This window comes from Pectinophora gossypiella, chromosome 10, assembly GCF_024362695.1.
Source record: "Pectinophora gossypiella chromosome 10, ilPecGoss1.1, whole genome shotgun sequence".
Taxonomy (NCBI): domain Eukaryota; kingdom Metazoa; phylum Arthropoda; class Insecta; order Lepidoptera; family Gelechiidae; genus Pectinophora; species Pectinophora gossypiella.
This window is the reverse complement of record NC_065413.1, coordinates 12,148,049-12,158,829: the sequence shown is the minus strand read 5'-3', so window position 1 is coordinate 12,158,829 and position 10,781 is coordinate 12,148,049. Positions and strand designations below refer to the sequence as shown.

The 10,781-nt window shown below is 39.4% G+C and overlaps 2 protein-coding genes across 5 annotated transcripts; one reads left to right on the top strand and one right to left on the bottom strand.

Annotated features, from left to right (window-relative positions):
* Window positions 1–552: 552 nt before the first annotated feature.
* On the bottom strand, window positions 553–3,471 carry LOC126370156 (ATP synthase lipid-binding protein, mitochondrial). Of its 4 annotated transcripts, none has more exons than XM_050014915.1 (4): window positions 3,339–3,471; window positions 2,800–2,880; window positions 2,047–2,233; window positions 553–1,189 (listed from the first exon to the last, which is right to left on the bottom strand). In XM_050014915.1, the coding sequence occupies exons 2-4, from the start codon at window positions 2,842–2,844 to the stop codon at window positions 1,026–1,028; spliced, it is 396 nt and encodes a 131-aa protein (XP_049870872.1). In that variant the 5' UTR covers window positions 2,845–2,880; window positions 3,339–3,471; the 3' UTR covers window positions 553–1,025. The 4 variants fall into 4 exon arrangements, with proteins under 4 accessions (XP_049870872.1, XP_049870873.1, XP_049870874.1 ...); XM_050014916.1 differs by lacking the exon at window positions 3,339–3,471 and adding an exon at window positions 3,231–3,332; XM_050014917.1 differs by lacking the exon at window positions 3,339–3,471 and adding an exon at window positions 3,207–3,323.
* A 210-nt stretch (window positions 3,472–3,681) lies between these two features.
* LOC126370093 (juxtaposed with another zinc finger protein 1) lies at window positions 3,682–10,554 on the top strand. The gene is made up of 5 exons (XM_050014815.1): window positions 3,682–3,792; window positions 4,118–4,306; window positions 5,777–5,885; window positions 7,214–7,360; window positions 8,245–10,554. Exons 1-5 carry the CDS (start codon window positions 3,693–3,695, stop codon window positions 8,786–8,788), a joined length of 1,089 nt encoding a protein of 362 aa, XP_049870772.1. The 5' UTR covers window positions 3,682–3,692; the 3' UTR covers window positions 8,789–10,554.
* Window positions 10,555–10,781: the final 227 nt, after the last annotated feature.

Sequence of the window (10,781 nt, the reverse complement as noted above, 5' to 3'; positions counted from 1 at the left end):
TTTTCCCAAGTACAGAAATAACTTTCATTCCCATAGGGGGTCATATTTGACCCCCTATTGTATTAGGATAAAAACTATCTTTTTATATTAGTATGGATACTAACTTCTTTTCGAGGCTTGCCTTAATTATTGCGAAGTGATAAGGTATTCGCCAATCCAGATGTCCAGCAGCAGCAGTGAGATTTCTGAAGAATGGTGGGCTAACAACCAGATGTTGCCCTTCGGGTGAATGATCAGAGTTGCAGGTTGTTGTCAATTATCACTCGGCTCAGAAATATTTTTATTTCCAACAGATATAAAACGAGGCGGTAATAAACCATCCTCTTATAGTTTATATTATTATGTATTACTTTTGCCTATTTTCTGAGTAAGGTGAATGAAATTAAGTGGATGTGTGTTCAATCGTTATTGAATATTTTTTGTGTAATGAATATTGTTGAAATGTAAGATTTATAAATCTATTTAGGAAAGGTGTAGAGGAATTATTTAAAAGGAAGGACGTCAGGAACTTGGCGGTAGTGGCGATACAACAATGTGAATAAACGCTCGATGGATGATTTGTATCATTTAATCGCCCCTAAAATGTACAATACAGATGTCGACATTCTCGAGCTGGAATAGTTACACTGTGTAAAAGTCAATGAGAATACTCACACGCTTTCACGCGATCACTGGCTAAATATATATTATCAAAGACTTTAAACAATCATGCTTAATATTCCAGGAGACCTATTTTAACATGATTTAGATAACAGTCTACAAAAAAATCAGGAACAGAAATAACTGTAGCATTCAAATAATGTTTACGTACAACATTTTATTTGCAGATTTTATATACTACATAATTAAATAATTGCATTCCTGATGACGCACACTGGTTAGTGTAACACATTTACACATCAGTCCTTGCATCACTATGAGGGTGAGGTTTCCACACATTCGATTCCATGGCCGTCCACTCCAGATAGTATACACTGAAACCTCGTTATGTGGGATGGCAGTAGTGTTCTTATAAGTAATTAGATTTAGAAAGCGAACAGCAGCAGGAAGGCCATCATAAGACAGAAGAGACCCATAGCCTCAGACAGGGCGAAGCCCAAGATGGCGTATGAGAACAGCTGTTGCTTGAGGGAGGGGTTCCTGGCGTAACCGATGATGAGGGAACCGAATACTGTTCCGATACCCGCTCCTGGAATTACAAAAACAATGTTAGATTTATGTAATGATGATACTTAGTTATGGGAAAAACATTTATTTCTGCTGCTGGGCATAAAAGAGGTAATATAATAAAAATAAAATAAAAGACATTAGAAACAATATAAGAAACTAAAAGGTAAACTAACTACTGAAAACCAAACGGAAACCAACTAACCTCAAAAATGTTCTTCAGCAAAAGAATTATAAATCGAATATAATCGCACACAAAAGCATGCAACATCAAAAAAAATATTTCAGGATGTCCAGTCAATCTTAAACACTGTACATAAAGCTTGTCTTAAAAAAAATATGTGTCTAAAAGGCAAACAACATCAGGAACGCAATCATCAGACAAAATAAACCCATGGCTTCTGACAACGCGAATCCCAGGATAGCATATGAGAATATTTGTTGCTTCAAAGAGGGATTGCGTGCATAGCCAATAATTAAACAGCCAAACACCACACCAATACCAAGACCTGGGGAAAAATTGGGAATGTTAGTTGCAGGAAGGGGTTAGCATGATAGGGAAGTTGCATTACAAAATGATAAGTGCAGTTTAGGCATTTAGCATTGAAACTTCCAATGTTTGATTATAAATGATATACAGATGAAAAGAGGTGTTATGCAATCAACACATTTCCTGTTCATGTTAGGTACTAAAGATGTTCTGAATATTTTTTTCATAATTCCTCATACCTAATAAAGTATGAGCTGATGGGAAGTTTCAAGGCTTTCAGGGGTAAATGAAAGGTTATGTTAGTGCACAGAAAACCAGAGACATCACAAGACATTACATAGAATATTACAAGACACAAATGCATAAGATTTTATAAAGAGATTACATACCGGAACCCGCTACTCCCACTGTCGCTGCACCAGCACCAATGAATTTAGCAGCAGAGTCAATGTCCTTTGTAACCGAGGTTGTCTGGAATGACCGAACTGCTGACAGTTGTGCTGGGGCAACAGGCACAATCTGTTTCTGTGTGGGGACCGCTGCAAGGGGTCGCACCAAAGCTGTATTGCTGAAGACCTGTAACAGTTACATAAATATTATAAAACACCCATTTCTTCAAAAAAATCCTAATTCCCTTGACATGGAGTCAAGTTCTATTGTATAAGAACTTATTCTCAAATTCTTTGAATGATAAAGAGGGCTTCTCTAAGAAATAACCTCTATGTCAAGTATACAAGTGTTGAATTAACCTAAAAACCTTTTGGAATACTATTTTGCAGTATATTATAACCAAAAAATACCGTTATTTTGTTAATATATTACAGAAACTTTTAGGTTTAGTCCCAAGTAAGTGAACTCCCAAGTGATAAGAATCCAGACTGAATAACACCCAGTTATGTAATTGTCAGTCAAGGTTATAATATTTTCAAAAATATAGATTTGAGGGCAAAGGGCTTTATAGATTCTTATAGTAATGAGGAATAAGCCGGTAAATAAGTGCAGGACCTGTACAAGGTCAAAATATTGAAATGTCACTGCAAAAAGTCAAGTAAGAGTAAGGATAAAAAGGACGGTAATGTTAGTCTTGTGAAATCAAGAGGAGTTATAATGTTTAAATATGCAATAGAATTGAGGATACTTACAGCAGACCTGGCGGCAGGGGCGATCAATCTGGCGGCGGACAACATTTTGTGTCTTTAAGATTTGGGTGCGGCGAGCGACAACTGGAAAAATCGTATCAGTACGTAAATAACCAGCAGAGAACTGTTCAGGTAGGACACTCGGAGTGCTACTGAAAAGTATCAGCTTGGAGTTGACGTTTGACCGACGACCGCAGAACGTTACGTAATTTCGGGTATACGTAACGGAGATTGAGTTTACTAATATAATACTTCTACGTTATAACAGCTACCATGGTATTACTAAACATGAAATTTACAGATTGGATTGGCAAATACGTTACCAAAGAACTAAATTATTCTGATGATGGAAAATGGCCGAATACACCGAGAAGATTTTATGAATGACAATCCTCTGACAACTTACGTACTCAAAATGAAATATTGACACTAACACACACAATATTCTTTATCCAAATGGTTTTATCACTTTTCTTGTAACAATGGTAGGTGATTTTTGCACTTTTTCACGATTATTTTATTCACAATTTTACCGCACTTACCAAAGAACACCGAGAAGGAGGAGACCGGCCTTTGGAATGTTCAATTTCTGAGTGCTGAAGTGAAACAGAGTATAGAATCTGCAACCCTATTGGTTGAAACTGACAATGTTCAGATCGGTACAGCCAACTATTGATCAGCCTGCGCGGGTGACAGCAAACTAAAATACTATTTATTTTTTTATTGTTACATATTTGTTATGTATAAGTAATAATAAATTAGAAAACAATACTGTATTTTTACTTTTATTATGGTATTACGTGAAGTAAAACTATTATATAAAAAAAATAATGATTTAGACAAATTCAATAACAGTACAGTCTTGATGTTGACTAGTGCGTTACCCTCTCTACGACATGGCCGTCTTCATGATAAACATCTGTAAATTCAATGGCTGTGGTATTACATTTCCAAGACTGGCGGATCTGATTGAACACATAGAAGACGTCCATATCGGTAAGTATAAAAGATTTTCATAAATACCGATCTATAGTCGGTATTTTATACTTGTAATATAATCCATCATCCTCCCCATTACGTCTTATCAATGCGTCCATGTTGTCAGCATTGTGTACTATTTTAGGTGGCGGACCAAAATAGTGCGGGAATTTTGTAATGTGATTAAAATTGTTGTTACTAAAATAAATTGTTACTCCTTATTTATTTACATAAACACGTTCCGTGCTTGCTCATTTATTTTATATAATCTTTGAAATGTAAACAATGAGTGCTTTGATGGATTATTGGTCAATTCTGATGCTTATTTTTATATTATTTTCAGACTATGATCCAGCCGTAGTAGAACAGAAAGAGGCGTCCCAGCCAGCATGCATCCCTCTGAGCTACGTGTTGAAGTTCTTCACGGAGGCGACACGGCGCGAATTTCAGAACATGCCGCCGGTCCCAGACGTTCGTCGGCGTTTGCTCTCCACACCAAAGACTCCATCTGTGCGCAGCAGCACTCCCACAGGTACGTAACTTAATTTTTTAATCATTGCGGTTTACCTATTACACTACACGATATATGGAGGCTGTCTTGTTTAGCGGGTTGATTCCTTTTTCTACTTATTAAACCGCTCTGTACATTGAAATCGTGTAGTGTGATAGAGCATTTCCAGCAGGCTAAGGCTTGAAGTAGCTAGTTGCAGAAAAAGCCTGAGCCCATAAGCTTCAATCGTAGTTGATTTACTATACCAATAACAAGATTACTACGACGAGAGACTAGTTATAATGTTTCATCCCATTATGATTCATCCCATTGAGTTTGTGGTGAGGCAAACACGTCCACATTAAGATAGTAACGTTCTACGAAGATGTAAGTTTAGCGTACAGGAGGCTAATTACTTCGCTAATGGCTAACAAATTGAAGCAGGTATTAACTCCGAGCTCGTTTATCGATTTTCGCTGGCGTTGTACTTAAGTACAACGCAGAATCTCTCGAATGCCTATTATGGAAGTTACATTTCTTTATTCATATGTACAACTTTACTTCACTTCCGGGTATGCCGAAAGTCGTCTACGTCTGGGAACACGATCCGACTAATGTCTCTAACATCACGGACTAGTTATCGTGCCGCATTTAAGCAATATAGACTATAGCCCAAGGCGCCTCCACCACAATCGGTCTGTTGCCAGAAACGAGCACAATTAGTTACTTACATGGAAAAGAGAGAACTTATTTTTTTAACAATGTGTGCTGAATGACATTCTCCATATTTTCGACCTTAAAATGGGGCTCCCTCCACAGAAATAGCCTAGGGGCAGGGTAGCAGATTCCATATCAAAATCTCATTTTTACCGATTACCGTTTGCCGCCCAACGCATAAATGCGAGCAAGATCGCGCTCACTTTACTCCTTAGCGGCTTCTTCTTCTATCGTGTGGGTTGTGAGGTGGATTACCAACCTCATCAACCCTGCTGTCAGGGTTATTATTGAGACGCCAAAGACATGACTCATGTAATGACTACTTACTTACATAGCAAGTAGTAACCGGGACCAACGGCTTAACGTGGCTTTCGAAGCACGGATCATCTTACTTTCGGACAATCAGGTGATCAGCCTGTAATGTCCTAACCAAACAAAGTGATTCTTGTGATATGTCCCCACCGGGATTCGAACCCGGGACCTCCGGATCGTGAGCCCAACGCTCAACCACTGGACCACGGAGGCCGTTAGTAAGACTCATAGGGGATGAGGTAAATTTAGCTACGAATTGGGGCAGGACGGAGAGTTACCCTTCTGCACGTGTAGTATTATTCTTTATTCAGTGCTAGAGACCCACAGGCTAAATGCGGCGCTGACTATCATAAATATAGTACAGTAAATTGCCTAATGTCTGCAGGTCCTGTAGTGGCGTAGGAGTGGGGTATGCAAGAGAAATGACTCTTGCATTGCACATTAGTGATCATGAACTTATGTCCGTATAAATTTATTTTGCAGGCAGCGAGATGGACGAAGACGAGCTGATGAGTCCGTCTGAAGACAGCAATGATTCCTGGACGACTGTCGAGGAGTACAGCTCCGAGTACATTCTGCGTTATGGTGTCAAGTAGGTTACACTTACCTTCTTCCGAAAAATATAATAAAACATCACAAAAAATAAATATAACAAAGCGTCCGTAAGCGTCTGAGAGGTACACACGAGATACACTTCTGCCTATCCCTTCGAGCACTTCTTAAAGATATTAACTAAATGAAAAGCAAAAGCTTCTTTTAAGGGCAGAAATCCTGGAAACCCGTCATTTATGATCCAAACGTGAATTCAAAGTCAACATTGAATTCTGTGCTTTAGAGCTTGAGCCAGGAATCAAACCCGTGACACTGAACAGGGCTACCACGGATTCACCTTCTTTGTGTCATCATATACCTTCGCAGATTGGCCGCGGTTCTCACGTCTATGCTTTTTTTGCGCTCTATACTCTTGGGCGGAATGCCAAGAGGGAAACCAGTAGCAACCCCTAAAAAGTAGCATGGAGAATTAGGGAAAAATAGGGCAGTGGTTTCCCAATACGACAGCGTGGCTCTTAAATTAGTGATGTGTGATACTCTTCTGCTGGACTTGGAGCTAATAAAAAACGTTGAATTCGTTTGGGGGAGGCCTATGCCCAGCAGTGGGCGTCATACGGCTGATGATGATGAATGCGTTCAGTAGCTTATCCTCCCGGTATGTCGTAAAAATCGACAGTGGGATTGAACTTCCTTTTTACCATGTTGAACCATTATGTATTACATTTTTTCGGATGATTTTAAGCAATGTTAGCAATGCTAACCTACCTAGGGATTATGAAGTGAGTGTAAATGTACCACGGTGTGCCTCCGTGGTCCAGTGGTTGAGCGTTAGCCTCACGATCCGGAGGCCCCGGGTTCGAATCCCGGTGGGGAGATATCACAAAAATCACTTTGTGATCCCTAGTTTGGTTAGGATATTACAGGCCGACTGTCCGAAAGTAAGATGATCCGTGCTACGGAAGGCACGTTAAGACGTTGGTCCCGGTTACTATTTACTGATGAAAGTGAGTAATCGTTACATGAGCCATGTCAGGGGCCTTTGACGGCTCAAACACCAGGGTTGATGAGGCTGGCATTCCACCTAACTACCAACACGAGAGAAGGAGAAGTGACGGTGCAGTGATCCTCTGAGTGCAGTGATATGTGCCGTTCTCTTCAGTAACATTTCCGTCAGTAAAAAGGCGCAATATTATGTAAAAAGAAGTTCATTACCCAGCCTTTAGGAAAATAGGATCAGAGTACAAGAGAGAACAATTTAAACAAAATGGCAGTCAGTTTCCTTACTATTAAACAGTTTTTACAACGAGAACATTCCCACACAACATTGTCGGGAACGGCACATCCTTGACTGGTTAACATTGGTTGCAGGATGAACAGTTCAGCGGCGTCGGGCGCGCTGGGTCACGCTGCGCAGGAGAAGCCGTTCGCCTGCCCCGTGCCTGGCTGCAAGAAGCGCTATAAGAATGTGAATGGTATCAAATACCACTCCAAGAATGGACACAAGAAGGATGGCAAGTGAGTCTACTTACAACTTTTAGCTTTAACAACTACCTTCTTTTCATCCTAGTCGGTCTTTGGAGAACTGTCATCTATTTGTCAGGTTGGCAGCAAGATCGTGACGCTATGTTTCAGGGTCTACCTCGTTATCGAAATCCAGAATGAAAAAGCGTAGAATGCGATCAAACGCGTTTGATCCCCAGCATGTCGTAAAAAGTAAAAATCTTTTTAAAATATTGTCTGGTAGGTAGAGTTCGCGCCACGAAGTTTCCCGGTCACGGCTCTGCTGTCGCAGTAGATGCATATCATTATTATGACTTGTCAATTAGTTCCGTTAAACGCCGGTCGAAAAGTGCCTCATTCTGATCTCGAGCAAAGTCTGCCGACATCGGGGAGACATGTCGCCTAGTGGAGACGAGACTTTATTGTCACAATTTGGTCATCTAATATGTGTATGACATAAATATAGTTGCCTTATTGACAGTTTTTATTCTATATCTATTTTCATACTTTCCATAGGAGATACCCAATGTTGCCAACGTCTGAACAATTTAATAAAAAGTATATTCCTGCTCCTAAGAAAAGGTTGAGCGCTCGAGAGTACTTCTTGAAGAAATGGGTACCACATTTGCGCACTATTATTCGTGTACACAGTATATCGTATTCTTTAGAGCTTAAAGTAAACTTTTTAAAATATTAGCTAGAGAAGAAAAACAGTAACAGAAGTTGTATTGTAGGTCATAGTAAATCAGGTGCATCGAACCGCAACTCCCGTAGACGCCCGTAGTGGATAACAGTATCTAGTTAATTATCGTTCAGTAGATTGAACTTGTCTAGTTTATTAAATGAGATATAGGTAACGATATTATTTATGTAGTTAAAGAACACATGTTTTATTCCAGGGTAAAAAAGGCTTACAGATGCCAATGCGGCAAAAGTTACAAAACGGCGCAAGGCCTTAAAAGCCATTCGATAACCCAACACATCGTCGCAAGCCAGCCGTCCACGTCCGCGGCTCTGGCCGCTATCCAAGCGCCCCCGGCCGTAGCGCCCCCAGCCGTAGCGCCCCCGGCCATAGCGCCCCCGGCCCGCACGTCGCCCCCGCGCGGCCAGGCGCCCAAGCTGGGCGGGCTCGTCGTCACCGCCTCCCCGCACACCCGCCCGCTCAACGACGCAGTAGACGGTAACAAACTAGTCCGCATCTATGACAGTCTCAAAACCAAAGATCTCCCGACGTTCACCATTCCGAAGCATAACCTGACTAGTCTGAATATTAGCGCGGCGCAGCACGGGATAGTGCGGCACTCGTCGGGGCTGCTCACCCCGGCCTCCACGCCCGGCTCCAGCCCCGTGGAGCGCCTCAAGCTCGAGCGCTCTCCGCGCGTCACCGTACAGAACACCCCTCTAACACCCCTCACTCCGTACGCCAACGAAATACCACACTAAACGCGCTCAGCTCAGGTTCATATCGCATGGGCGAAGCATACGAATTTAAAGTCACTAGCTATAAGTATCTGTAGTCATAAAGGCCAAGTTCCTAACCAAAAAATATAAAAAAAAGATTTAGTTTAATATTTGTTATTGAAATTCAGAGTATATTTTATCTCTCTCCTTCTTTGAAGGTGCCACATACTTAGCCTGAAATGTACCACGAGCATGCTTTAAATGATTGTTATAATTTTCATTTATGATGGCGCAATATTTCATTGCATTGGAGTCTGCACCTTAATTTGTTTAATTATTGTTTAATGACAAAATTGATACGAGTAGTCAATTTGTATTCCTCACAGAGGCAGAGGCATTGTATATTTGATTGTTTTGTTTGATTTGAGATTGTTAATTTTATCTTGATTATTTAATTTAGCTAGTTTTTAGTATAGTTGTTCATTTGATTTTTAGGAATATTATTCGTTTGGCCTGATCTGAAAAAAGGTGTCTTTAATGTTACGTAATGAAAATATAACACTTCAAATACGAAGGATTATCTGTAGCATAATATGTTTGTGCTTTGAATATAGTGAGTTGCTGAAGACCTTTTTTCAGTTTGGGCGCTAAAAAATATTAATATTTCTTAAGATATTTTAATTGACGTAAGATTGTCTTCCTCATTTGAGTGAGTCAAATGATTTAGTCACGATGTCTGTGATCGTAACGCGGCGGACTGTTTCGGATGCTAATGGCGCTTACAAACTAGGGCATTTACTTGTAATGGAATATCCGGTTCACGTGACACTCGATGCGATAACCACGCGATTCGAACATTTTTATACCGGGTACTTGACCGGGTCAAAGAATAATTATAAAATGTTTATCTAGAAATAGATTTCACTTTTTTTTGACCCAGTTTCGAAATTTTATTATGGATTTACGTAGTAACAATAAGTACGGCGTTTGGCCGCTTTTATTGATGACGTTATAAACTTCATTTTTTTAAAACATTTTCGTTTTAACGTTTCGTAAAAAGTATCTCATTTGACTAAGTTATCGTATCAAGTATCCTATTATAATATAAGTACCTAAATGCTGACATAATCTAGCAAATGTTTGGCCTCGTCATTTATCTCCTTTTTAGGTTCTTCACACTAGAGCTCCGTGACATCTTATTACAAGTTAATACCCCTGTCTGTAAGCTCCTAGAACATCGTCTAGTTTTGTCAAGCCTTAAAGACTTAAGACGAGTGCATTCGTAGATATTTGTATATATGAATATGTTATTCGTATATATAGGTAATATACAAAGGTTACAGGGCGCGGTCTGTGCCAGCTGGCGATTTGTTTAGTCGCATTATATTGCATATACAAGACTAAAAATTACCACGTATATCTCATTAAATCTTATCCATCCACGTGCCATTACTTCTTATATTTTTGTACTTAATTATTACGACGTCTCACGCAAAATGCTTGACCTTACCTAAAATTGTTAGTCTAACATCTGAAAACGTTAGATTTTTATAATAATAAGAGAAAACAAACAAAAAATGGCATTTGCTCTATTATCATTCAAAGCTAGGATAAAGGTATACTCGTAAATGTGATAATATTTTAGAAAAAGTAAAAAAAAATGCTTTTAAGTGTACACGTATTTAAATACATAGTTAGTAAGGCTGATTATTATCAACTTGGTGTGTGTATTCATGATATAATTTCATATCGCTTTACTATAAAAATACACCAGCGTTGAAGATGCGTGTAAATATTTAACAGAGGAGCAAAATTGAATTCAATTTTTAAATAATTTCGATTGAACTTTGCTCGGCTGCCAAATACATACACGTCATGTTCAACGCTTGTGTATTTTTTATTAGTAAGGCGGTTAGTGTATTTGTGCCTTCATTTGTTTCGAACGTCGTTGAGAAATTGTTGATGTTCAGATTTTCCTCATGAAAAACTCAAAATGTGTTTGTGTGTACTTACCAAGTAAGCTTATCAACGTAAC

Coding starts and splice junctions, on each gene's coding strand:
- LOC126370156 (XM_050014915.1), bottom strand. CDS start 2,844: ATGTTGTCCGCCGCCAGATTGATCGCCCCTGCCGCCAGGTCTGCT. Junction 2,234..2,799: donor CCCCTGCCGCCAGGTCTGCT/GTAAGTATCCTC, acceptor TAACTGTTACAG/GTCTTCAGCAATACAGCTTT. Junction 1,190..2,046: donor AGTGGGAGTAGCGGGTTCCG/GTATGTAATCTC, acceptor TTGTAATTCCAG/GAGCGGGTATCGGAACAGTA.
- LOC126370093 (XM_050014815.1), top strand. CDS start 3,693: ATGGCCGTCTTCATGATAAACATCTGTAAATTCAATGGCTGTGGTATT. Junction 4,307..5,776: donor GCGCAGCAGCACTCCCACAG/GTACGTAACTTA, acceptor TTTATTTTGCAG/GCAGCGAGATGGACGAAGAC. Junction 7,361..8,244: donor GGACACAAGAAGGATGGCAA/GTGAGTCTACTT, acceptor GTTTTATTCCAG/GGTAAAAAAGGCTTACAGAT.